This window comes from Symphalangus syndactylus, chromosome 10, assembly GCF_028878055.3.
Source record: "Symphalangus syndactylus isolate Jambi chromosome 10, NHGRI_mSymSyn1-v2.1_pri, whole genome shotgun sequence".
Taxonomy (NCBI): Eukaryota; Metazoa; Chordata; class Mammalia; order Primates; family Hylobatidae; genus Symphalangus; species Symphalangus syndactylus.
Genome location: NC_072432.2, coordinates 38,644,165 through 38,670,727, shown reverse-complemented (window position 1 = coordinate 38,670,727; position 26,563 = coordinate 38,644,165). Strand labels below are relative to the sequence as shown.

General features: G+C 42.8%; 1 protein-coding gene across 1 annotated transcript in view; it reads right to left on the bottom strand.

Moving 5' to 3' along the window:
- Positions 1-26,563, bottom strand: part of C10H4orf54 (chromosome 10 C4orf54 homolog) — a 43,624-nt gene that overhangs the window by 7,606 nt on the left and 9,455 nt on the right. Inside the window, exons 2-4 of the mRNA XM_055296207.2 lie at positions 21,334-21,471; positions 13,366-13,514; positions 5,102-10,550 (exon numbers count right to left, since the gene is read on the bottom strand). Of these exons, the coding sequence (XP_055152182.2) occupies positions 5,138-10,519 (5,382 nt within the window). The 5' untranslated portion in view covers positions 10,520-10,550; positions 13,366-13,514; positions 21,334-21,471 and the 3' untranslated portion in view covers positions 5,102-5,137. The remainder of the gene's footprint in view (positions 1-5,101; positions 10,551-13,365; positions 13,515-21,333; positions 21,472-26,563) is intronic.

Genomic DNA, 26,563 nt, shown 5'->3' with positions numbered 1-26,563 from the left:
TGGATTTCAATAGCTGTTGATCTGGGATAAGTTAATGTTTAATTTGTCAAACAGAGATTAAAAATAGTACCTACCTGTGTTAATAATTCAATGATGTTAAGTCTTGGTATATACTAAATGATTAATACATACTAGCTTTTACTTTTAATTTCTTACTAATTTTAGATAAGTTAAAAAAGAAAATATAAAGGTAATGGAATCGTGAAGAAGCGTACAAAATAGTAAGCTAAAGGAAAGCCACAATGCGATTAAAGGGAAAGGGAGAAAAGAAAAGGCAAAAACAAACAAATACATTAAGAAGATAAAATAAAACAGCAGCTATATACAATAATTGGGAGAGGAAGTCACTACCAAGTTAGTGGGGAAAATAGAAATAAACTAATCAATTCATGAAGGTAACTATGGAATGAAGTGAAAATAAAACGTCTAGGTTATAGCCTGTAGATTAGCTACCTGGCCTGCATGCACCGAAGCAACAAATTTCCTGTCCTTCGGATGACTTGCCTGGGCTCAAAGTACAAATGCTTGAAGAACATTCAGGTGAGGGAGATGGAGGACTCACCCAGTCCTACCCTTTAAGCCGTCTAATCTATGATAAAAAAAAAAAAAAAAAAAACTACAAGAAAAGTGAGGAAAAGGGAAGAAGCAAGGTGTTGGAACATTGAACTAAATCAAGTTGAAGTGAACGGAAAATGAGAAACCACAATAAGGAACAAGTTGAAAAAAAAAACAAAAAACAAAGGACAGAAAATAAATTCTCAAGCAAATGGCAATGGAAAAAAGAGAGACTAGTGGGACAGACACCAGGAAGTAACTCCATCAAAGAAAAGTGGCCTTAGGGAGAAAAGGAAAAGGAGAAATGGACAAGAAGAAGAAGGCTCCTGTGCACCACTGCACTCCAGCCTGGGCAATGTAGTGACCCCATCTCTAAAAAAGGAAAAGACTGGCATGGAATATTTAGGGTTTGAGTCCTGGTTCTGTGACTAAGGAAGGGTCACTTAACCTTTCTGAGTGCCAATTTCCTCTTGGAATTTCAATACAAAGAGACTGGGTTTGATGATCTAAGGACCAGTCTAGGGACTCATTAGAATAATAAAACAGCTCTCCCTGAATCCAGCCCTTGCTCTTGCTACTTTAGTTGCTGATGCATGGGGCCCTATACAGGGGGTAGAAATAACTCTGAGGAAGTAAATAGAAAAGAAAGAACAACAGTGCAGGAGCAACATGAAACACAGGGATAAATGAAGAAACAAAGGCTTACAGTAAAATAAATAAATAAATAAATAAATAACACACAGGGATGAAACAAAATAATTGCAATTCTCTTAGGCTGATATCCACTACTTGTGCCAATGAAAGTTTTCTTTTGTTAATATTACATATTTATTTTATCTTTATGCCCTTGTAAATGGTATTTAGTATCAAGTCCCAATTAAAATCTTAAAACAAAAATACAGCATCTAAGTGGATGGGCAGGAGAGCATGTCAGGAAGGGAAAAATATAGCCATGTTCCTCAAATAACAGAAATCTAAAAAGAAAATCTCATTAAAAAGTTGTCAAAGATCATGTGAAGAAGGAACATTAAAAACCAAAATAGGCAGACAAAAAGGCCTAACAACAACAAAAAAAGAAAGTGGTGAAGTGTTGCAACTGGTGTGCCTAGTACACTGGTGTGTTGTAATTGGGTTACTGCTGTAGCCATCTGGGCAGTTGAGTCCCAGGTGGTGCACAGCCTTGTCCCTTAATCACAATGTGAGATGAGAGTACTAAATAATAATAAAGTGAATAATATTATCTTTTTAGATGAGTTGTGGCATGGCAAAATCTGCGAAGTACTGGGATATTGACCACAGGATGAAGAGAAGTGAGAAAAACCCACTTATAAATTTTTTTTTAATAAAGGAACATTTATAAGAGAATAATCAGAAAAAGATAACAGCAGCTGTTTATGTCCAAATATATATGGGAAGGAAGAACAGTGAAGCTCCCTATTGCAATGTGGTGCTAAAAATAGATGATGAAATACTTATTATTTGAACTGGAAGGAATCTTAAAGGTTATGACAATTCTTGAACACTTGTTTTGCAGTTTTGTGTATACAAGTCTGTCTTCCGCTGGAGTGTAGGCCCCTAATTTGTGTTATCTGTATGTGGGTTTACGGCCCCAACAGGGAGTACACAGTGGCTTGTAGAATGTAGGCATGTAATTCATGCTTGTTGAATTAGTGCATTTTGTTGAAGCATTCATTTTACAAATGTCCAGAGAGGCAAATGGAAACACAGATGGTTAATGGCCTAATGCCACCACAGAGCAGATCCCAGGTGTCCTTGCTGCCAGTTCAGAGTTCATTACACCTCCTTTACTGTCCCTTTTTCGCTCCATGCATCACACCAGGGAACATGGAGTGGTCTGCAGGGAGCAAGGTGTGGCCCAGGAGTTAAGAGCTGGTTCTAAAGGTCTTCGTTCTCTCATTCTCGGGGACCTCAGTAAAACCATTTCTTTCTAAGTCCCAGTTTTCTTCTCTGTGAAATACTGTGGTCAGATAAAATCATTTACACAAATTCTCATTTGAAAAGGAGACATAAACCTACCCTACCTCAAAACAAATATCTGCAATAAGTCTGGTTTTTAAAGGAAATTTTGACCTGAAATCACCTTTCAAGATTTCTCACACTGACCATCTATATGAGTATCTTGAAATATCTGAACGGTACTTACAATTTGTTTACACAAGGAAAAGAATTACCACTTAAAAAAAATCCATCTGGCTTTTCTTTGGAGGTTGGTATAGAATGTTCAAAATGGCGAGTTTTGAAAAATTTTTAATTCATTATTTCAATTTGGCTAAGTCAACTTTTACCTGCATACTAAAAGCTAATCTTTGGCTGCCAACCAAATTTGGCCTGTCTGTCTATCTTTAGGGCTTTATTTACTAAAATAAATGTCATGCTTTCAAAAAGGGAAACATTTTCAAATATCACTATTCAAGTCCCAAACACTAAAAACTCTAATCTATATCTGTGTCTACTGGAAACAACCCCAAGACTAATCTCTCTAGACTCAACAGACAGGGGAAAGGCCAAAGGCAGCTGCTTAAGAGGATACTGTGCAAGTGTGTGCCCGATCCTCCCTCCTCTCTTCCCTGTCCTCCCTTCCCCTTGCTTCTGCACCTCCACGGCTTGCACAAAGGCCTCATAGCATTAGTTGGTCCAAAAAAGCCCTAGGTAAACACACCACCTGTCTAAGCGGTTAAAACACTTTTGCCTTTAGGCTACTCTTTTCCTTCTTCGAAACTAATTCTCTAATTCTGAGTCTCCTACCCATGCATATTGAATATTTTTAAAATTTTCTACACTAAACAAAAGATGACTTATTTGTCTTTAATTTTCTCCCTCCCCTTTTTATCTGTTATCATCACACACTGTCTGTTGCAGACTCTCCCAGAAGAAGAATTTAAATAATGTATTTCTAGATTGCAGCTAAAATGAGGCTTGTGCTTTCAACTGAATTCTTAGAGAAAGATTTAAGGGTTTTTTAAACAGTGCCTAATATTGTCTTACCGTCCAATAAGTGTAATAATATTCAGTAACAATCCCTTAATTTGAACAAAATTTTTAGCTTGCAATACATTGTTATATCATCTGATATTTAGATACATGTTTAGGGTTAGATATTATTTATTGTCCCCACTAGAGATGACACATGAATGCTAAAAAGTTTGTCATGCCCAACATCACACAGCTGGTGAGAAGCTGTGTGACTCCAAAATCCAATGATCCTAACTCCCGAATGAAGGCTGTTTCGTTGCACAAAGCAACAATATTCCTGTTCCTTTTCAGTTATAACAGAGAAGAGAGAAATAATGTATTTTTTATTCTAGAAGCATAAATAGGATTTCTCTTCTTTCCGTCTCTCTTTTCTTTTTTTTTTTTTTTTTTTGGTTCAGAATATGATCTTACCAAAGACTGAAAGTCCTAGAAGCTTTTATAATATCACCCTTTCCCGATCTGAAGAGAACAGGAGTGTAAGGGGCAAGTTTGTCCCCACACAGTTCTGACACCTTTACGCTCCTATCTGAAGGTGTCTTTGCCCTGTCATGTGTTTGACCTGAAGTGTCCCAGTTTGAACAAGTAAAGCTCACTCTTCCTATCAAGTTCCATGTACTGTATTTCCAGGGATTCCTGTTTGGACATTTGGATTAACTTAGTTGTCAGGAATCTATTTACTCTGATTTCCTTTACCTAGGGGTAAGTGTGGAAGTTGATTCTTTTCTGAAGAAAGAATGCAGACATGAAAATAACAGTTGTGGGGATTAGCAGCAAAGCATAATGTGTTGTCTGGAAAGGACTGGATTAAACACAGCAACTCCATGCAAGCAAGGAGTAACGGCAGCTCCAGAATCCTCCCTCCCCCATAGAGATCAAAGTGTGTATGTGTGTGTGTGTCTGTGTGTGTGTGTAAGATACATTAGAGACCTTGAACTCATCCTAAGAACATGTTCTGATTATCTGAAAACTGAAAAACAAGAGCTTAGAAAATACAGCTGCTTTGTATAAGCAATTTCAAAAGGAAGATACAAGAGGAGAAAGAAGCTTTTCTGCAGATTTTAGAAAATGTTCCTACAAGAAAACATCTGTCTTTGCTTCTCCATACTTCCGGGGAGCAAACAGATTGAAGGGGTTTCCAATGACCTTCTGAGATGTTCAGTGCCTCCTGTCCCTGGGACTGTCATGAACAGAGTGAGGCTCAATCCACAAAATCCAAGCTGGGTTTTCATTTCTTTGCCCTGACAACATTCACCACAGACTGAAGGAGCAGACCCAAGGTTCACTTCCCTTCTACTCTCAGGTGGGAAAAAACATTCAGGCAATCTGAAAAGGTCAAAGGGCAAAGGCTGACCTTGGGGACTGAAGCCTAGAGAGAGGGGGAATCCTGGCAAAATTATCCCCTTTGTAAACTGGATGCGGTTTTGTTCTATTCTCTCAAAACATCCATTTCTAGAGACAGTCTCCTTTGTTTTAAATCTCTCACTTCCGACACAAACAAAAAAATATTGTTCTTACTCTCTTAAACCTGATTATAAAAGTGAAATTCACTTACCAGCAGTTTTTCATTCTGCTTCCTGGTGGCTGCTCATCATCTGTGTTCTACCACAAAGCTCATGGTGGTGCCATCAAAGGAAGGGGGAGCAATGATCCGTGGCCCCAGGGGCTGCGAAGTAATGCTGATGACAGGCTTGCCATGCAGCTGGGCAAAGCCCTTGGCCCCTACGAGTTGGGGTGTGGCTGCTGGGGCTGAGGAGGATGAGGAGGCCGGAGACTGACCAGAAGCCATGAAGTATGGGGCCTCGGTGAACGTTGCAGCTGCCTCTTTGCTGGAAGGCTCTGCCACCATTGGGGAGAGCTCACTGCCTCCTGGAGTGCGAGCAATTGGTGTGGGCTGCAGGGCATTGGTGGGCAGCACAGTAGGCAGAAACCCAGGGTAAATCATGTAGGTGGGTCCATAAGCCCCGGGACTCAGGGCCAAGGGAGGCACAGGGATAGACATGGGAGCCACAGCCTGCTGCTGGGAGGTCATGGGTACATCCACATACTGCCCTGTCTCAGGGTCAAACAGTCTCCGGGTCATGGGCTGTACTGGTGTGTCCACCAGATAGTACTGGCCCGTTGTCACATCCAGGAGCATCTTACGCTGGGTCTGTTGAGGCTGTGGCTGCTGGAAGGGGTCTGTGGGGACCGGAGCTGGGCCTGCAGGTGCTGGGGCAGGCATGCTGGGTGGGGAGAAGCAGAGGACCTGGGGCTGGGCCCCCTGTAGGGTGAAGGGCAGCGGCGGCTGGTGGTAGATGGTGGTGGGGGGATGCTCGGGGTTCTGTGGCCCTGGGGGGGCAGCTACTGTCTCCCGGGGGTTGTCAGGTTTGGTACGCCAAGCTGGTCGGCTGGTTCCACTAACCTGAGAGCCTTTGGAGCTACTGGGGACCTGACTGCGGGCACTCAGTGGGGGTAAACTACAGAGAGTGGCTGCTGAGGAGTTGGGCGGCCCCTCCCTGGAAGCCCCAGGCCTGCTAAGAAGCTCTCCTGCAGCAGAGCTTCCTTTAAGAGGGATGGTCAGGTAATTCTCACAGTCACTGTTGCTCTTCTCCAAATTGCTGCCACTTTTCCTGTTGGTCACCTCATCAGGAGGTGCCCGGGTGGCTGGAGAGATCTTGAGGGACCGGAGTCCCTGCGATTTGATGCCCTTAGCTGCTGAAGGACTCTCCGGAGAAGGCCCTTGTGGGAACTTGCCAGCGACACCCCCAGTTTTCTGGATGCTGCTGGCACTCACTGTGAACACGTTCCGGTTGCTGGGGAGTGGTGGGAGGGGCTGCAGGGGTTGGGTTCTCTCCACATCCTTGTGGACTGGGGGAATATAGAGAGATCGGGGTCTTTCCCTGGCCAGGTTCTCAAAGGCCGCTGCCCTGGCAGACACACTCTCAGCGCTGGGGTTGGAATTTCTCCGCTGCAGACGTTCTATGGGGGCCCCTCGCAGGACTACACCAGCTTTGTTTCCTGTGCCCCGCTCTTCCACCTCACCCAGCCGTCTGGACAGCTTGTCGTGGTCTCCCTCAGCACCCACTACCCCTTCCCTCTCCTCACTGGCAATGAGCGACAGCACGTGGCTGTCCATCATCATAGGCAAGGGGTCGCTTTTGCGCTTCCACTCGTTCCTGTTGAAGCTGTACAGCTCTTCCATGGACCTCACGGCTGCGGTCAGCTTCTCCAGGGCATTCCGGGCTGGCTTTGTGGCTTTTCCTTCCTCCTTGACCTCCTCCTCCTTGAGCTTCTCTGGGGTCTTCTGGGTAGAAGCCTTGGAGACAATCTTGAGCACAGGCAGGTATGAGCCCTGCTCGGGCTTATTGGGGGCAATGGTAGCCACAGGCAGCCTGCCAGATGCCCTGTGAACCAAGACTGTCCCTTCTGGGGAGGAAGAATTCAAGACTCTGCTGCCGCCCATGCTCTCCCTGGGGTCTCGGTCCATGCTGTCTTCCCTCTGGTTCACTACAGCCTGGCATGTAATCACCATGGGGGACAGGGATCCAGATCCGCCAGCTGCTGCAGACAGCTGCCTGGGTTTGGGTCCCGTCAGCCCCTGCTCTGGGGTAACACTGCCCTTGTCACTGCTATCCCCTGACCCTTTAATTAGTTTCCTGACATCTCTCACCTGGTGGAGGGGGCCTTGAGACTTGGACTTGTCTCTGATGTCTCTCACTTGGAAATGGGGCACTTTTTCTAGGTTGTCCCCACGGAAGAGTTTCTGCTGTGCCCTGCTGTTGTCCTCGATGGTCTTGAACAGGTTAGAGGCGCTGCCACCAGCCAGCTTGGGCGTGAGCAACTTGGCAATGTTGAAGTCTGAGCTCGGCTGCTGCACACTCCCCAGCCGGATCTTGATTTCGGGAGCCTTGGGTCTGATCACCGCTGTGGAGGTGGCCTGAGCAGCAGGGTACTTCGTGGCCTGCTTCCTCGGCTGCTTGTCCTTGGGTGTCTGCTGGATGTTGGGGACAAAGAGGCGAGACATGATGGTGTTCTTGCTGGCAGAAATCTCCCCAAGATCAGCCCGCCAGTCGCCTCCTTTGGGCAGCTTCAGCTTCCCTATAGGGGCTTGTTCCTCCCGCTTCTCGGCCTCTTTCTCCTTCCATGACCGGAACGCACTGTTCTGACTACGGAGGAAGATGCCCTTGACGGTCTCTGAGGCACTCTTTTTAATTTCACACACTTCCGTGTGTCCATCGGTGAAATTCCGGCCAGGACCTGCGCTGCGCTCACGAGGAGTACTGGCTTTGAAGACTGGGGATTTGGAGCCCGCCACGGACCCCTCCCCGCCCGCGTCGGACATGCTGACCACTGTGTACTCAGAGCCGGCCTCTGAGTGACGAGAGCTCTGCCTCTGCAGGCCCCTCTCTCGCTGCCTCTCGCTCCCGCGGGCGCCCCCCGTCTCCTTGGAGGTGCCTGCGAGGTGGTGGGATGTATCCGTGACTTCTCCCCTCTCCATTTTGAACTCGTGTTCCCGCTGCATCTTCTTGGAAATGACATTTTTGAGCAGACTGGAGGCGTACTTGGACTTCTGGGGGCCATCGGCGCGGGAGGCGGGCTTGCTGCCCTCGGAGGTCTCGGAGCCGTCGTCCGTGTATGCCGACCCGGGACCCTTGCCGAGACCTTTGGTGGCCCTGCAGGGCCCAGGGGCCGAGCTGGCTTTGCTCTCACTGCGTACATTCAGGGGCTCCAAAAGGGTGACAACCCGGGAGCCCGTCTGGACCTGCTTCTGGAAACACAGGGGCGTCTCCACATGTTTGATTTCCCCCTCGACTTTGCTGACCACGAACTCCAAGGCCTTGGTCTGAGACTTCTTGGACTGGATGTAGAGCTGGTCGGCAGTGGCACGGGCCCCACTGCCCTTCCTCAGACCTGCAGCCACAGAGGCCGCGCTGCTCCTGAGGAGGCTCTGCTCCACCCTGGCCCCAACACCCCCACATTTTAAGTCCAGTAAAGTTGACCAGCGCCCAAAGCCCACTTCGGAGAGTGTGGTGGAGGACTCCCGGGAGCTGATGTTCAGAGCCTCAAAGTAGGGGTAAGCCAGGCTTCGGAAGGCCCGGGAGGTCAGGTTACGCACCTCTTTGTCCGCATCGTCCAGTTCGCTCACAGCACTGGAGGCTCCGCTGGAGTAGTCCACCAGCTCCTTCGCCCGGATGGCCCCGCACCTGGTTTGCAGGCGAGCAGGGACAGCAACGAATTTCTTTGCATGGTCCTGAGCCACTGCTGCAGCCGGGTTTTGCTTCAGCGAACTTGAAATGTGTTCAGCAGCTGTAGAGACGCGGAGGCTCATGTCGCCTTCATGCTTGGCAGCATAAATAATGTTTTGCTTTGCATGCACGTTGCTAGGCTCATTTATAGCCCGGGAAGCCGGTTTGATTGATAGGAGGATCTGGCTTGCTGCACTCCCACAGCTGCTTGCGGCGGCGGCTGCTGCCCCTGAAGCTGCCTCCGGGGTCTCGGGCAAGGGCTCAGTCAGGGGGGCAGTGCCAGGCCCAGTGGGTGGGGGAGTGGGGCCACTGTCAGAGGGGCCACTGCCCACTTCCGTGCTGCTGGTGTCGCGGCCACTGCGGCCTGCATTGGGGCGGGCCAGGTCGCTGCTGGTAGGGCTGGGTGTCCGGGTGGTGTTGGTGCTGGGAGTGGTGCTGAGGTAGCAGCTGTTGTCGTCGTCCTCTTCGGTCAGACTGGTGATGTCCCCTGGGGTCTCGTCGCTGCCACCAAAGGAAGCATAATCCACGAACGAGTAGATCACGTTGTTGTCCTCGAAATCCCAGCGGGAGGCCAGTCCCACGTCGAAATCCATGTCCTGTTCCACCTCACTCAGCTGGATCTCATGGGTGGTGATGTAGTGAGCCTCTTCGACTTTGGGGGGGTCCCTGCTGCCCTGGGACTTGGCAATAATGTCCCTGCACTCTGTTCCATCTCCTGCCCCTCCTCCCCCTCCTCCTTTTCCTCCTCCCCCTCCTCCTGATATTTTCTCTCCTTCTCCTCCCACGGCCTGGCAACCTTCACTTTCTCCACTCTCACTCTCAAAGCCTAAGGATGAAGAGGAGGTGGCCAGAGCCCCTGTGGATGTGGTGGAGTCCTCCATTTTGGAAAGGCCATCCTCTTCTGCTTTATTCATCGGGGAGGAGGATGAGGAAGATGAGAAGTTACCACCCTCTTCAGAGGCAGAGTGCTGGGATCTAGAGAGTTCGGAGGAGGCAGGATTGTTCTGGGGGCTTGGAGTCTTGCACTTTTGACTGCTGGGTTCATCTTGGGCTTTCTCCTTTGGGCTCCTAGAGGCCCTCTGACCCCCAGGGCAGTGCCCTAGGGTAAGTTTCATGATCCGGGGACTCTCTCTCTGGACTTCAGCTGAAGCACACATCTCCACATATTTCGTTTCTCGCTGGGAGGAGGCTGAAGGCTTGGGAAGTGGCCACAGCTGCTGCTTGAGCTCCTGGCTGTCTTGAGCACTGCTCACCCCGTCCCCCACCTCCGCCTGTCTTGCTTTCGAATTCAGCTCAAGAGGGGCAGCTTCCATTATGAGCCCTTGCCCAGGTTTCAGCGACAGGAAGAGACAATGGTGAGCGCTGGGGAAGTCTTGGGTCCGTCTCCGGCCCCGGAGGGGCTGCAGAGTTGCCCGAAGCAGGGTCCCACGTATCTGGACTAGCCCCAAGGCTGTAGGCACCGCTGCCACTGCTGCCACCACCTCCCAGTTCTTCAGCCCCTGTGGCGGGGCCGCAGCAAGCCTGAGGGAGGTGGGAAGGCTCCTGGATGAGGCAGTGGAGGTGGTCTGTGGCTGGGGGGCTGCTGCTCTGGCCGAGACTGTGGCCAGTGTTCTGTAGCTGAGCTGTCCTGTCCAGTTGTTTGCCTGGCACCGTCGGCAGCAGCGAGGAGTCTGAATGCCATCGGCCACGGAAGAAGCAGCATCTGTAGGTTGACCCTGGGACTCCCAGAAATGAAAGGAAAGCATGTGCTGTTTCTTGTGAAGCCTTGTCCCTTTCCTGGATGGGGCGAGAGAGGGTCACGTCATTCCAGAAATATTTTTAGTGTCCATTCCCTAGTCATATCGAAATCACACTTGGGGGTAGAAAGAAGAGGCTCTAATGAGTTGAAAAGAGAAGGTTGGGGGTGGAGGAGGCATGTGGATTCTAATTCAAATCAGCCAAATGTTCTATGTAATCTATTATAGCGATGTCTAGCAAGTATGAAATTATTCTTTCCTCACAGCCATCTTTCACTCTCAAGTTTTTGATTAAATGGTTCCCCCCACTTGTTCTTAAATAAAATTCAAATTTTTCACGCATTTCAAATGAATTAAGGACACTTTGGAAATATTTCAAAGTCTCCTTGGTACATATGGTAGCCTTATATTTGCCTCAAAATCTATGCATTTCATTTTCTTTGGAGAGCCAAATCAGATGAGTTTTGGTAGTAAAACTTTTCATAGGAATAGAATATTCCATCCCTCTTTCCCCAAAGTTACGCTCTATGAAACACGACCTGTTTGGTTCAAAATAGAAGAATCTCTCCTAGAATCCTTACTGTGGTGACTCACGGTATAAAAGGGCAATTTTCAAAGACCTAAACTTAACACTTTAAGTAAACTTTTCATTATAGTCACTAAAAAGGGCACATGGAGCCAAAATTGGCACTACTTCAAATCCCTACAGTGCCTTAATCAATCTCAAAAAAGATCCCTAAACTTGTAGAACCATGGCAAGACAATAAACCTCCAATTAAATATAGCCTGAGCTGCAGCCTCATGATTCGGTTACACTGGCTGAATTCCAGGCCTGCAGGGCACTGAGTGAAAAGCAAAAGAATAACTAATATACTTACCCTTTAAGAGTACAGTGAGGCTTGGAGGGAGATTCAGAGAGGAAATGTGACCCACTGGCATGCCCCATGGAAACGAAGCCAAAATCCCCGTTCACTGGCTCTGAGGTACCTCCATTTCAGACGATTCGGTAGTTGTGCAAGCAAATTTGCCAGTCAACTTAAGATAGGGGTCTGTGCTGGCCATCCTCAGAGCTGATTCCTCGGGTACTATCGGTGGAGAACTATGATGCTTGATTTTGGTGAGATCTGACCCTTGTCACCTGCCAGGCCCAGTTCCACCACTATACATAGTCTATGTGTCAGTTATGCCGATTGAATAAAGCACTATTTTAAACATCCACATTTGCAGGGAACAAAAATAACACCATCAACCATCCCCTTTCAACATGAATGCCACCTCCACACAGAAAAATGTTCTTTCCTCAGAATAGGTATGTGGGTAGGTATGGAGTGGGAGCCCCTAACAACTGAAGCATCTACCTTCTCATACTTGGGCTGTGGACAACACAGGCCTGCCATTATCCTCCCAACTCCTTTCTGCCCACACCACTGCCATTAAAAGTATGACTTAAGGCAAGACTAAAAATACCAAGAATCAGAATGCAGACATAAAGCCAGAGATCCAGGTGAAGAGAGTAAAAGAGGAAAGGAAAAGGAAAGAAACAAAGAAAGGAAGAGAATGAAAGAATAAAGAGAGAGGGAGAACTTGCTAAATGTGCAATCAACTTTTTGATTATAGAGAACCATGGTTTTTTTTAATCTTAATTTTTTTTTCTTTTGAGACGGAGCCTGGCTCTGTCGCCTAGGCTGGTGTTCAGTAGCATGATCTTGCGTCAATGCAACCACGGCCTCTCAGGTTCAAGCAATTCTCGTGCCTCAGCCTCCTTAGTAGCTGGGACCACAGGAGCACCCCACCACCCCCAGCTAATTTTTGTATTTTTGGTAGAGATGGGGTTTCACCATGTTGGCCAGGCTGGTCTCGAATTTTGACCTCAGGTGATCCACCCGTCTCGGCTTCCCAAAGTGTTGGGATTACAGGCGTGAGCCACAGTGCCCAGCTCTTAGATTCTTAATAACAGTAATTACAATATTTACAGCTAAGACTTATGTAGCATTTACTATGTGCCAAGAACTACTTGAAACATTTTAAAATATGTGTGTGTTAATTTATTTGATCCCCATAACAACTTGATGAGTTAGGTGTAATTATTGTTCTAATTCCTTATAGATGGAAAAGCTGAGGCAGAATGATGTTAAGAAATTATGTGACAGACTTCAAATCCACGCAGTCTGGCTTCAGAGCTTGGACCTTAACCATTATGCTACACAGTGTTGCTGACTTCCATGCTCAAATACTCTACAGGGCACCCAGATTCACAATTAGAAGGAAGCAACTTATCCACTAGGCAATTTCATTTCATCTACATGACCACAAATATACCACATAACTTGTTTGTTTTTTCTGGTTTTTCATATAACAAAACTGGGTACACATTATGTACTCAGGGATTAAGGATCACAATCCTAGAAATAAAATGAAATAACATACAGTTGGCTCCTTCAGGCAAGCTGAGTATTTTCCATGTCCCATTTTAATTTTGCTTTGAGGCTAACCATGTCTTGGACGATAAACCCTGAACACAGCTGTGAGCACTGTGGTGCATACATACTCCATAGTGGAATAGAAGGCAGAGTTTCTGCCCATCAAGGCAATTATAGTCTAAGGAGGAATTTTTCCAGCACTTTTCATATGGCCTTGTCTGTCATGACAACAGATTTCTGCTGAGTTTCTCTCTGCAGTTGGCACACTACAAAACTGGAAGGTCATATGCCCTAAGTGTAGGTTAAAACATAATTGCTTAATACCCAAAGTTCTGAAAATCTACCTGCAGCATCTTGCTTCCTCCACAGAGCACAGCCCTAGTTAAAACTCCCCAAGAGGCAAAGAGAGAGCATCATTCTGACAGTAGTACTTACCTCCGAAGTATCTGTGTGGCTCCTTTACTGCTTTCTATCTAAATGAATGCCAGTGTAGGAAAAAATTTGAAGAGAAATATTTTTCAAATGAAGTCAATTTCCAGTCGGGTTTAATTCAAACCACAAATTCTCTTTAAAAACCATGTGAGCTGAAAATTTTGAATAGAACAGACTCTATTAAAAGCAAAAAACAACTGATAAATAGAAAAATGATAAAGGCTAAAGTAAAACAATTAAGAACCCCAAACTGCTTTCCCTCTGGCATTTTCAGAGTTCTGGTGTAGTATATGTTACTATGAAAATGGATGTCGTCAGTTTTGTTGAAATAACTTGCAGTCATTAGGTAGCCATAGAGCCTTCTATTCCTTAATATGACTACAGTCATTTTTTTAACAGATGAACTCAGTGATTGCTTACCTGATCTCAACTCTTGAGCAATTAACAGTGACTAATGTCACCAGCATTAAACCGTATTAAGCAGGCATACTTGCTAGACCAGGCTAGGTACACTTAGTTGATAACTTTATATGGGAATTCAAAGAGTAACAAAGGCAATGACTCAGTATCATTATTTTTATCTCTGCAGAGAAAGTTTCTTAGCATTCCCTGAAAGTGTTGGAGATGATGGTATGTAAAAGAATGAAGGCCAGACTATCCACCAGTTGGTAAAAGGACACAGCTATATTTAGGGTCTCTGACAGTGGCATAGTAGGATAAATAAATATGTTCTTCAAAAGGAAGAACAGTTTATCAAAGGTAGACCACTAGACCAGAAATGAAGAGAGAATCAAACTCAGACTCAAATAAGGAGTCAGAAAAAGGATTTCCCAAACACAGACCTTCTCAGGATTTTCTGGGCTGTGGTGGGTGAGGGATATTCTCTGACTACCTGAAATTTTGTGTCAGGCTTTCTGTAGACACTTGCACAGCTATTCATACACACTGATGGAAAGGAATCTCTTCTGCGGGCCACAGCTTGATACTCAGAGGGTGGCCAGCTGTTTCTCTTCCTGGCCAAGGTAGGCATGCAAAAGAATTACATCTGAAGGAGAGGCACCGTATTATCTTTTTTCCTGAGGGTGCCAAAGAGTGTTATTTATTTGTCTATTGGGGTAAATGCTTTACATATTTTTGCTCATTAGTCCTCTCAAACATACCGTGAAAGAACAACTATTATTCCCATTTATAGATAAGAATTGGAGGCTGAGTGAAGACATGTGCCCTGAATGACTTTTCATAATCAGTAAGTGCTGGAGGCTTGATTAGAACCCAGCTCTGAGTGACTGGAGCTCACGCTAAGTTGATGATTGAGCGTTCAGTCTATTTGGTGGAGGTCACGGGGTCATGCCCACTGCTGGCCAGTTAGCTGTTTCACGGCCTCAACCAGCTGCCTGCACACAGGAACAGTTGGTCACCATGGAGTCCAAGGAAACGGAGTGGCAGGATTAGTATAAAACTATCCCTGTGAATAGAAAAACAGCATGTACCATGTGGATGAATAAGTAGTACTATCTTCTTGTGCAAAGAAGAGCACGTTATTATAGAATCATGTGATACACATTGTAGATGCAACCTCTTAGCTATGCCATTAAAACTTGGAAGGACAGGAAGAAACAATTCACCACCAGAAATAAAACCTTACTAACAGCCACTCAAGCCTGCACACAGAGGCCAGAGGTGATGCAAAAATGTTTGCTACTTTCCCCCTTAAGTCAGGTTATATATCAAGGAGTCACTCCTCTCTGATCTCCCTCCCTCTCCTTCTCCTCTCTGAATGGTCTCTTAGGCATTTGCCCTCCCTTTCCTCACTCCCATTGCCCTTCTTTTTCCTCTTAGTACCTGACTTATTGTTGCAGATAATAGTTTTCATCTGGCTTTCTCTTAAGGGAGTTGTGGAAGTTTTGGTGTTTCAGATTTTGATGGATAATGGAAAATTATTCCTTCCAGACCAGCCTCAGAATGAAATATCGACAGGACAAACAAATCTTTCTCTATATAATACTGGCAACTTCAAGTAGCCTAACCCTAAATCTTGGTCCATTTTATCCAAGACCTCTGTCTGTTATCCCAGCATGAATGATATAGGACCCCGAAAAGTGAGTGGCCAAGGATACCCTCCCCAGTGTGGAGGGCAGGACAGAAGAGCTGCCTCATTAGGCTTTCAGAAGTTACTTTAAGTTTTTTCAGGTTAATGTTGAAACAGAGTTTCATTAACCAGCCAGCTCAGCTACCTGTCTATAGAATCACATGAAGGACTTATTTCTGTGATTTTTTTTTTAGAAATAATTGTTTTTCGCCTTTTAATTCTTGATATTGCATTTTTGGGGCTAAAATCATGTTTCTGTTTCTGTTTATTCTGGAAAATGTTTCTTCTCCCTACACATCTGATTTCAGACCTCGGCAATTTCAAACACGAGCCTGTAAAGATACACTCAATATTTTATTTTTTAGCTTTCTATTTCTATGAATATTTTTGAAAATTATTTAAGATATCATGTCTTCGCTTTCTTTAAATCTCACGTTCAAACCTTCACAAACCTCAAGTACTGAGACGCAAATTAGAGCAACTTTTTAGAAAACAATCTGACCATTTATATCTATCATACAAAATGAGAAAGACTACAAAGGCTTAATATTATATGCATGAAGGTGCTTGTTGTAGTGCATTATGATAGCAAAAAAAAAAAAAGGAAACCACCTAAATATCAATAAATAGAGAAATGATTGATTACAGTAAATGTATGCTATGGAACATCGTGCAGACATTAATTCAAATGAACAGTTTTAACCTTGAAAGGATTTCCATGAAGAGAAAATTGAAGAATAAAATGCGTTAGTACCATTCCGTTTCAAAAATTAACAATAACAGGCCAGGCGTGGTGGCTCACGCGTGTAATCCCAGCACTTTGAGAGGCGAAGGCGAGAGGACCACGAGGTCAGGAGATTAGGACCATACTGGCTAACACGGTGAAACCTCGTCTCTACTAAAAATACGAAAAAAAAATTCGCCGGGCATAGTGGCGGGCGCCTGTAGTCCCAGCTACTCGGGCGGCTGAGGCAAGAGAATGGCGTGAACCCGGGAGGCAGAGCTTGCAGTGACCTGAGATCGCGCCACTGCACTCCAGCCTGGACAACAGTGCAGACTCCGTCTCAAAAAAAAAAAAAAACAATAACAATAACAGTAACATCCATTTAAGTAAGCATAGAGTTCTGTCAGCGTGGAAAATATTATGGGAGTATAAATACAAAACTAACATTATTTTTGTATGTCTGGGAAGGTAGAATTCAACAAAGGAATGAGTGCATTATTACATTTTCCTTTAGGTAGCTCTGTGTTGTTTGAATTGTTAGAACAAATGTGCTTTTCTTTTATAATAGAAAAAATAATTTTATTTTGGAAAAATATATTTTCTCTATAACCTTTCCTTAAGTTAAACCCAGACTAAGCTGAAGCTTGGGGTTAGAGCAAGGAACATTCACAATGAAGCAGACTAAAGACAGACATTTTAGCTTAACTTCCTTATTTTATCAGTACCGGAACAGAAGTTTAGAGAAGAGACTTGCCCAAGGTCACACAGCTATGAATAGTGGAGGAAGACTAAAATCCATTTCTCCTGAACCCAAATCAGTGTTTGCTCTCGTGTTGTTCAGACTTTGTCATCAGAGTGACCAGAAGGAGACTTAATTGCATTCTCAAAAAATTGTTGTGTATTCCCTTAAAAAGCAAAAAATTTCATTGTGACATCATATTTTATCTTAAAAACTATGTGAATTTAATCAACAAACTACTGTCACATGTAAAAACATGAATGAATCTCACAAACTTTTTTTTTTTTTTTTGAGATGGAGTCTCACTCTGTCGCCCAGGCTGGAGTGCGGTGGCGCCATCTCAGCTCACTGCAAGCTCCGCCTCCCGGGTTCATGCCATTCTCCTGCCTCAACCTCCCGAGTAGCTGGGACTACAGGCGCCCGCCACTGCACCCGGCTGATTTTTTGTATTTTTAGTAGAGATGGGGTTTCACCGTGTTAGCCAGGATGGTCTCCATCTCCTGACCTCGTGATCTACCCCCCTCGGCCTCCCAGGGTGCTGGGATTACAGGCGTGAGCCACCGCACCCGGCCACAAACATAATTTTAAGGAAAAGAAGTCAGTGGCAATTAGAACATACTATATGATTCTACTTATATGGAAATCTAAAACAAGACAAAGTAATCAGTGATTAGTTAGAAATCAGGATAGTGGTTAATTTTAGTTACAGTGTCAGAGAGCACACTGGGGCTCTAGAGTGCCGATAATGTTGTATTTCTTCACCTGGGTGGCGGTTACATGGATGCATTCACTTTGTGAAAGTATATTGAGCTGTATCCTTATGATTGTGCACTTTTCTGAAGAAATGTTATACAATATAGTCATTAAGAAATCATGTGATTTTTACAATCATGTCTGTTTTCATATGTATATATTTCAAATCTTGAAATAAAGTTTATGGCTTATTAAAATATGCAATATTTGTTTTGTCCTTCACATACCACTTGGTACACTGCAGAGTGCCTCCAGAAGTGTCAGCACCCCTAGTGTGAGAAGCAGGGAGTCAGAGCCAACATTCAGGGTGTGGGCAGTACTACACTGCCTGAGTTTGAATAGTGACTCCACCATTCCTAGTCATGTAACTGAGGACATGTAATTTAGCTTCCCTGTATCCCAAAAGGGTACACTTCAATAAGGTTGTGCGGATTAAGTTAGAGAATACATTTAATGCACTTAGTACAGAACCCGGCCCATAGTAAGCACTGAATAAATGCTAATGTTTGGTAACTATTGTTATGCTACGGAGAAATTTTAACCCTTCTCCTACTACATGTGAGTCTCCGCCCCCTACCACACACACACCAGGACACCACACATTGCTTTGCATTTATCAGATGCTCAATATTTTTTAGCTGAATTGAATGCAATAACTCCCTATGGTCTGTAGAAGAAAATTCAATCTCCTTAGTTCTCTTTTAAGGTTGTCCCTCATTTCAGTTCCCATCTATTTTTCCAGTTTTAGTTTGTTCACTGCTTTATATAAATCCCATGTCCCAAACACAGTATCTAAAACTATTACCACATATGCCTTGAATGTCTTTTTATCTCAGGAAGTTTCTTTGCACTCTCTCCATTTCCTGAAATATCCTTCCTCCTTCTCTGTACCTTCTATAATTTAACCAATCCTTTTAAGATTGAGACTAAATTTATCTCCCATGGCAATGCTTCTAATCCTTTTTTTGATTCAGAAAACCCTTTGAGAATTTCACAATTCCCTCTTTTTTTAAAAAAATACCCACATGTATACAAACCATCTAGTTTCTGAAGTTTTACAATCCCCCTGAATCCTAGACCAGCCCCCCCATCTAGGGTTCCCCAGACTACCAGCACCATCACAAAATGACTCTAATTTTTGATACCCAAAGTAATTACTCTCTGGACTAATACATTTTGATTCCTTTTATTGACATTTGCTTTCATTTGTATGTGTTTTTCCTTTTACCTTGAATATAAGTCTCTTGAGGATAAAGATATTGTCTTATACATCTTTGTTTGTCAACAATGACGAGGTAATGTGCCTCTCATGTAATGAGCACACAATAAAGAATTGCTGACTAATTGACCCCTGATCATCTATATTCTTTTCTCCGTTGATCTCATCCTGGCCCTTTGTTTTAAACATTTTGTGTTTACTGATGATTGCTAATTTTTTTGCCTTTGCCTAAACAGTGTCCTCAATTCTAACTCACAAATCCCATGGGCTACTTGACATTTTCATGTGGATGCCTAACTGGCATTACAGAGGTTAACACATCAAAAAGTGAACTCATCATTGTTCATGTCAACCTTCCCCTCAGCAAACCTTATTTCTACCCTGGTCTTTTCCATTTTAATATGTGGCACTTCATCAATTTAGACCTGATTCTTCCCTTTTACGGTGCTCATCCCCATCCCATTTTTAAATAACGCTCTCAAATCAACTTCCAAAGTCCATCCCAAACCCATTCCCTACTCTCCATCTTCAAAGTCACCACCATGGTCCAAGCCCTTACCATTCTTACATGGCTCCAACCTGCCCTCCTGCTCCCTCCGTGCCCCTCTGCAATCCATTCTCCAGCAGGCAGAAATATTTTTTTACAAATAGAAATTGGTTGCTACTCCCTGTCTTAAACCCCTTTCCATTTCATTTAGGTAAAGCCCAATCCCCTTACTTCAGGTTACAAGGACACATATGATCTGGTTCCCACCTGAACCTCCAGGGCTGCTCACATTAAGTTCCAGTCATAGTTTCCTCCCCCAGCAAACTCTTCGCTGCCTAGGGCTATCAACCGGCCTGAAAAACTCTTCCCCTTTCCCTTGGCTCTAAATGTCTGGCTCCTTCTTATCCCTCATGTTTTATCTTAATCATTTCTTCATGGGATATTCTCTGACCACTGTATCCAAAGTAGGAGTCAGAATGACCATGTCCTATCCCATCACCCTGTACCTTACCTTATTATTGAGTTCTCTTTATAAAATTATTTTCCTGGTTTGTTGCCCATCTTTCCCACCAGAATCAAAACTGTATACAGGCAGGAATCATGTCTAACATATTTATTGTTTTAATTCTAACATCTAGGACAATACAAGCTTCACAAGGACAAAGATTTTCTTTTTTATTTTTGTTCTTTTTATTTTTTCTCTTTTGTTCATATTGTCTTCAGTGCCCAAAAAAGGGCCTAGCACATAGTGATCATCAATAAGTCTTTACTAACTCTGTGATGACTGAACAATAGAAACTCAGCAAATGCTCTTTTGTCTACATTATTGAATCAATAATTAAACAGTCTGACTATTACTTTTGAATAACTGGAGAGAAGCTAGCAAGATTATTTAGGAAAAAATCCTCCTTTATTGAATAGGTAAAAAAATTTATAATTAATGCATCAAAGCATTGTGATCTATGGGTATTGTTGTCTACTAACATGTTGTTTACAAATAGTTGTAAACAAACTCCTTAGAAACGCTTAATTTTCAAAAGTTTGCAAAAATTTCCTCATCTTGTTTACATTATAAATTTGCTTAGTAAAACGCTTTTTAAATTAAAGCAAAGATAAAATACTTAATATGCTGTTATTAAATGATGCAAATTCAGAATCAATAAATTCTGAAGTAATGATTTTAGTTTATAATTCAGCTCAAAAAATGATGAGGCAAATCAAGAGTAGGTCTCTTTGGAGCATGCTATAGCACTTCATTAAACCAGGCCAACAGAATTCTTCCATGTCTGTTGATCAGTCCATATATCATGTAAGAGCCTCTGTGGTCAAAATAGCTCACTGAATACATAGTCTTCAAAAGGTCAGGGGTCATTAATCAAGAAAGACTGTTTACTTTAAGCTCAGAACATTGGCTGCTTTCTGCCAGCAGCCATGGGTGATGAAGGGTGCAGGGAGTTCTGACTTTCATGGCTGAGTATCTGGGCTTAGTGGGATTACAAAGAAAGAGACATCAGCCAGATACATTTCAGGCCTGCAGACCCTTCTTATATTTATGAGAACATGTTTTCCTAGTAACAGTTTATTTTGCTGAAAATATTTAAATAAAAACCTCCAGAGACTTTTTAGGGAGGATGGTTTTTCATTCCTAGGGAAGTACCTGCCTGATTTAAATGTGGTATTATTTTAGTCCCTGAAACATATACCCCCTTCCATAAGACTTGAGTTGATCTCTGTACCTTTACCATGCACACAGCCTCTAAGAATAGAAATAGGTGCAGAGGGCTTTTCTGACTAACTCTGGTAAGCCAGCCTCTCTGTATGCCTTCAGCAGCTGAGGAAGCAAAATTGTGCGCAAGAAAACCATTTCTAACTCAACACAACACACTTCTAATACGATACCTTACAAAACACTGTCTCACTGATTTTGGAATGTGTTCTCCTAGTTGAAAGATATTCTTACCTGGGTTTTCTCCCAATTGTCCTAGTGTAACTAAAGCAACTTCTGCACAATTCTGGATCAAATCTAACAGATTGATCAAATACACTCCTGAGCCACTTTGACTTCTCCTCCTTCTCTATTCCAGGTGAATTGCAGTATCTGAAAGGGAGAGACAATACTTTATTAACAAACAGATCTGAATAATACTTGGAACCAGGAGACATCCATCCTTTCAGCCTTGTCACTCACTCACAGGGACATTTTAATTCACAGTGGAGTCTCAGGCTGCTATCTGGTTGGGCTTCTAAGGCATGTTAAAATAAAAAGCAGGAAAGGTGAAAATTATCCTTAGAAATTCTTTACATCACTCATAAGGTCTGATTTCAGGACTTTGAGTAAAAACCTGCATAACATAATATGTGAATGCACATACTTGTATGCAATATATAAGTGCACATATTTATTCAGTATATAATAAAGAACATACATGCAAAATAACACTTGGCAACATTTTATTTCCGAGTTCCCCACCCCCACACACAGAGTGGTTGAATTTATGTAAATCAAATGCTCTTGAGTTCAAGAAAGTTCTCTATTTCAGAGGTTAGATATACCTTTTGGCCTCTGAGTTCTATTCTGAAGTCTTGCTTCCTGTTCTGTGTCTGAAACAAGTCCATTTGGAACCAGCCGTGCACCTTAGACATTGTTTCCATGGAAACGCTTTCATAAAATACCAATGGCCTTAATTAGACAAATCAAATAAACACAGGAAACATGTATCTAGGAACCACTGACCCATATTATTAGCTAGAAAGGCAGAATTTTTTATTTCCTAGCCATAGCCCTGATCTTTTCAAATTCCTGTTATTTGTTGCCTTTCTTGTATAAAATGATTCATTCATTTGGTTTACTTGTGTTTTTTTAAAAAGCCATTAAATGTGTTTTCCATTTCTTTTGGTATACAATCAAATTTAGGTTATGTAAAATTGCAGGAGTGAACATCCCCTGTATGTGTTTACAGTATTTGTGTTTATAATGGAGTGAAAGGGTAGGGGAATACTGGGCTTTACAGCTTCTGAGCAAAGTGTTTATATCTCTCAGAATGGACTTCTAGAGCACACATTTATCCTTTTGCTGTGAATGGACATTTTCTTACTTAGTTCTAGGTTTGCAGAACACACTTTTTAAAAGTTCAGCTTCCATGGCTACTGGCATGAAGAAGACAATGCCAATGACTCAATTGCTTAGGCCACAGCACTGTAGAGAGAATAAGAATGATCTCTCCTGTGTCTGGAAATGGAGAAGGTAAAATATTCTTAGTGAGACACCAGGTGACCTATATTTTACACCACCAGGTGTAAAATATAGCAATAGCTGATAGAGTCAGATTTAGGATTGAACAAGATAATACATGTGAATTGCTTAAAACAATGAGCCCATCGTTGTTTGTTGCTATCATTTCTATTGTGGTCTCATCACAAAGGACATCTTAGCAATGAGTTTAGATCTTTTGGGGACCATCTAGTAAAGTTTTCATAACTCATTGACCCCAGATACTCCAAAGACACATAAAAAGCTGGGTAGAGGTCTCCTCTAATGCTAGATATTCATTTAGAAACAAGATTCAGCAAAGCATTTATTTGGTAGCCTTTTTTGGGAAGTGGATTTGTGGTTCACCACTTGGAGTATGAGTAGAAATCTGTAAGAAGAATTACTCTGTAAGTCATTTAGCTCAATCCACTTACTTTAAAGATAAGAAAATTGAGACTAAGAGAAGCACCAAATACTTGTCATATAAGTGATAATAAGTAGGTCTTCTTTTCTCATTTGTTAAACTCCATGGGGAAAGGAAATCCAAACTCACATTTAACTATGAGATTGAAACACAGTAAAATTTTGTTAAAGAAAGCGAACTCTATGTAGCCTTTAAAATTAATCCTACTATTGAGATTTAACTAACCTCACAAAGTTTTCAGACTCTTGGCCAAAGGATATGGTTGTACATCTCTACAAAGAGTTGAATAGTTGAACAATTTATGCATTTCATTATCTCTTTACTATCAAGTAAACTAACTGCAGAAAAAGCAATCAATGGGAATCTAAATAATGACCAAAATTAAACTTATAGCTAAAATTGTCCTTTAATTGACTCAATAGTATGTGCTTTTATTATGATAATACCTGCAACATGCCTTCTTTATCATGCGCTATGGAAAACGGTGAAGAAGCTAGGGAGTTATGTTGCCAAATTAAATAATGATTATTAAAGATGTAATTATACATGTTCAAGAAGAAAATACAGGGCAATAAACTGAGAACACTGTAATACAGAAATGCAAAGTTTCTATATTTTACCTCATAAAGAATTTACCTACAGGTTAAAAACAAGGAGATCTTTTCCTTTTCCATCATCCTCATCATCATGTCAACATTATCCTCATCATCATTATATCATCATCATTGGTACAATTTAATGAGTCGTTGTTATGAGCTAGCAATATGCTCTTTTATACACACACACACACACACATATATATATATATATATATTTTTTTTTTTTTTTTGAGACAGGGTCTCACTCTGCCTCCCAGGCTGGAGTGCAGTGGCATGATCTCGGCTCACTGCAAGCTCCACCTCCCAGGTTCATGCCATTATCCTGTCTCAGCCTCCCAAGCAGCTGGGACTACAGGCGTCCGCCACCACACCCGGCTAATTTTTTTTTGTATTTTTAGTAGAGACGGGGTTTCACCATGTTAGCCAGGATGGTCTCAATCTCCTGACCTCGTGATCCACCCATCTCAGCCTCCCAAAGTGCTGGGATTACAGGTGTGAGCCACCGCGCCTGCCTACATATGTTATTGTTTTGGTCCTTTGACGCTGAGGCCGGAATCACCCCCAAAAGCAGTGTCAGGGGAATTCCTACAAGGGAGTGTCCCCACACCAAGCTGAGATGAAGCTGGTTGGGATTCCAAAGAAAGAAGCAATAAACACCAGGGTAATCGGCCCAAAGCATTTATTAGGGGAACCTAATTACAGAGTGCTGCATTAATCCTTGTGACAGACAGTGAGAGAAAAAGGATATTTTACTTAGATATGTCTGCAGAGAGAGGGTCAGGGTACAGAGTTTGTATGAGGGTTTAAAAATTTTTGCTCAAGGCTGGAGCCAGTTCCTCTCAGTGTTTTGGGCAACAACCTAGAGACCTTTATCAGTGTCTATGAATGTTCAAGGCCCCAGTTTGGCTTCAGGCCTGCTGGGAAAAGCTTGCGGCTGGCTGGGTCACAAAATGGTCAAGGCACTCTGTGATTTTCAGTAAGGACACAGGAAGAAAGCAGGAGGAACTAGGTGATCCTGCAATTATCTAATTAATCCTCATGTTAGTCTTTTAGGTTAGGTGTTTATTATAATCATGATTCAGACAAGAAAACAAAGGCTCATCTTTCTTTAGGTCACACTGGGAATGAATAGCAGGACTGTGATTTAAACTAAAGTTTGTTGATTCCAAGGCCCAACTTTTGAATCATCAAGTGCTATTGTTAAAATTTGGTAAATATCAAGGTAAAGAAATAAAATTTCCAGAATTCTGAAAACATTTTCAAATGGAAATTAAATTGTACACAGAGACACTAGATAAACAAAGTCAATTATTTTACTAGCACTCTAGAATTTGAGAGAAGATAGTACCTTCAAAAGTTTCCATACAACACTGTATTTGTAATCTATTGCTGCATAACACATTATGCCACAATTTAGTGGCTTAAAACAACAAATTTTTACTATCTCACATAGTTTCTGTGAGTCAGAAACTTGGAAGCAACTTAGCTAGTGGGTTCTGGTTCAGAATCTCTCATGAGGTTGCAGTCAAGATGTGGGACAGGGCTCAAGATATACAAAGGCTTAACTGGGGCTGGAGAATCCACTTCCAGGCTCACTCATACACTGGCAAGAAATTTTAGTTCCTTGTTGGCTGTTGGTAGAAGACTTCAGATACTCACCATGTGGGCCTCTCCACAGGGTTGTTTTGAATGGCTTCCTAACATGGCAGCTGGCTTTCCCAGAGCAAGTGATCCAAGAAAGAGAGAGAGCAAGACAGAATCCATGGCACCTTTTACAACCTAGTTTTGGAAGTCACATCCATTATATTGTGGAAGAGGACTACATAAGAGTGGGAATACTGGAAGGAAGAGATCACTGGGGCCGTCTTGGAGGCTGGCTATCATCATTTTTATCAAAGTGTCAAAGAGCTTACCATCACAATTTTCCATCATTGTTAACTTAAGTAAATGGTCAATTTTACACAGTTGCTATTAGGATGCTTTACATAACCACTATGGCCATTCTAAGGTGCCACTACTGTGTTTATTTTTAGGAAGCCATCATAAAATATTTGGACTAAAGAATATGGACAAAGAGAAATTAGTTTTCTCCCTGGATAGTGTCTTTTAGCAGTCATTATTCAACAACTCTTTATTCTTAGCCCCTCATCCCCTTAATTTTCAAGGAAATTTAAATACTAGATCTATCATCATGCTGACGTTATAGCCAGGTCTTGGTATTGAATGGAGCCACAACAAACATAAGGATCAGCATAAGCTCCTGAAGAATACCCTATATGATATTTCTGTTGATGAAAAGTATTAGGAACCTCCTGACCTTCTTTTCTAGCTTTTAGCAAACCTTAGCATATAGTATTGCAAATATGATGAATATTAGACCTGTTCTTGATAACAAAAACTTAGTGGAAGTTCGCATATGGGTTGATCTTAGAAGTAGAAAGTGCCAAAGAATTCAAAAGAATTCAGAAGAAGACAGGTTTCCAGGAGATAAAACTCTCCATTAAAAAAACTAGGTCTTGTGGCCAGATAAAGACATGAAATATCCTAGTTTCATGGAAAGGTAGACAAATTGTTACAGCCAGGTTGGTGAATCTGTCTTAGGGAAAATGAAACAGACTGGGTTGAAGGCAAAAAAGAAACTTGGTTTAGGATCTACGTACCAGGAAGACTTGCCAGAAATCCAATTTACAGTAAGCTCTTTGACAATTGTCTCTGGTCCCTTCTAAAGCCACAAAAAAATCCAGTAGCAACAAGCCATGAAGATAAGGGTCAGCGAGAGCTAGAAGAGATTTGTATTTGATACATCTGAAGGCAATGTGGCTGGGACAGATAGTCATTACTTAAAGGAAGCAAAGTTGTAACAATGGAGATGGGGCCAAGCACCAAGTACAAACCTGATAGGAAGATAGAAACAAAA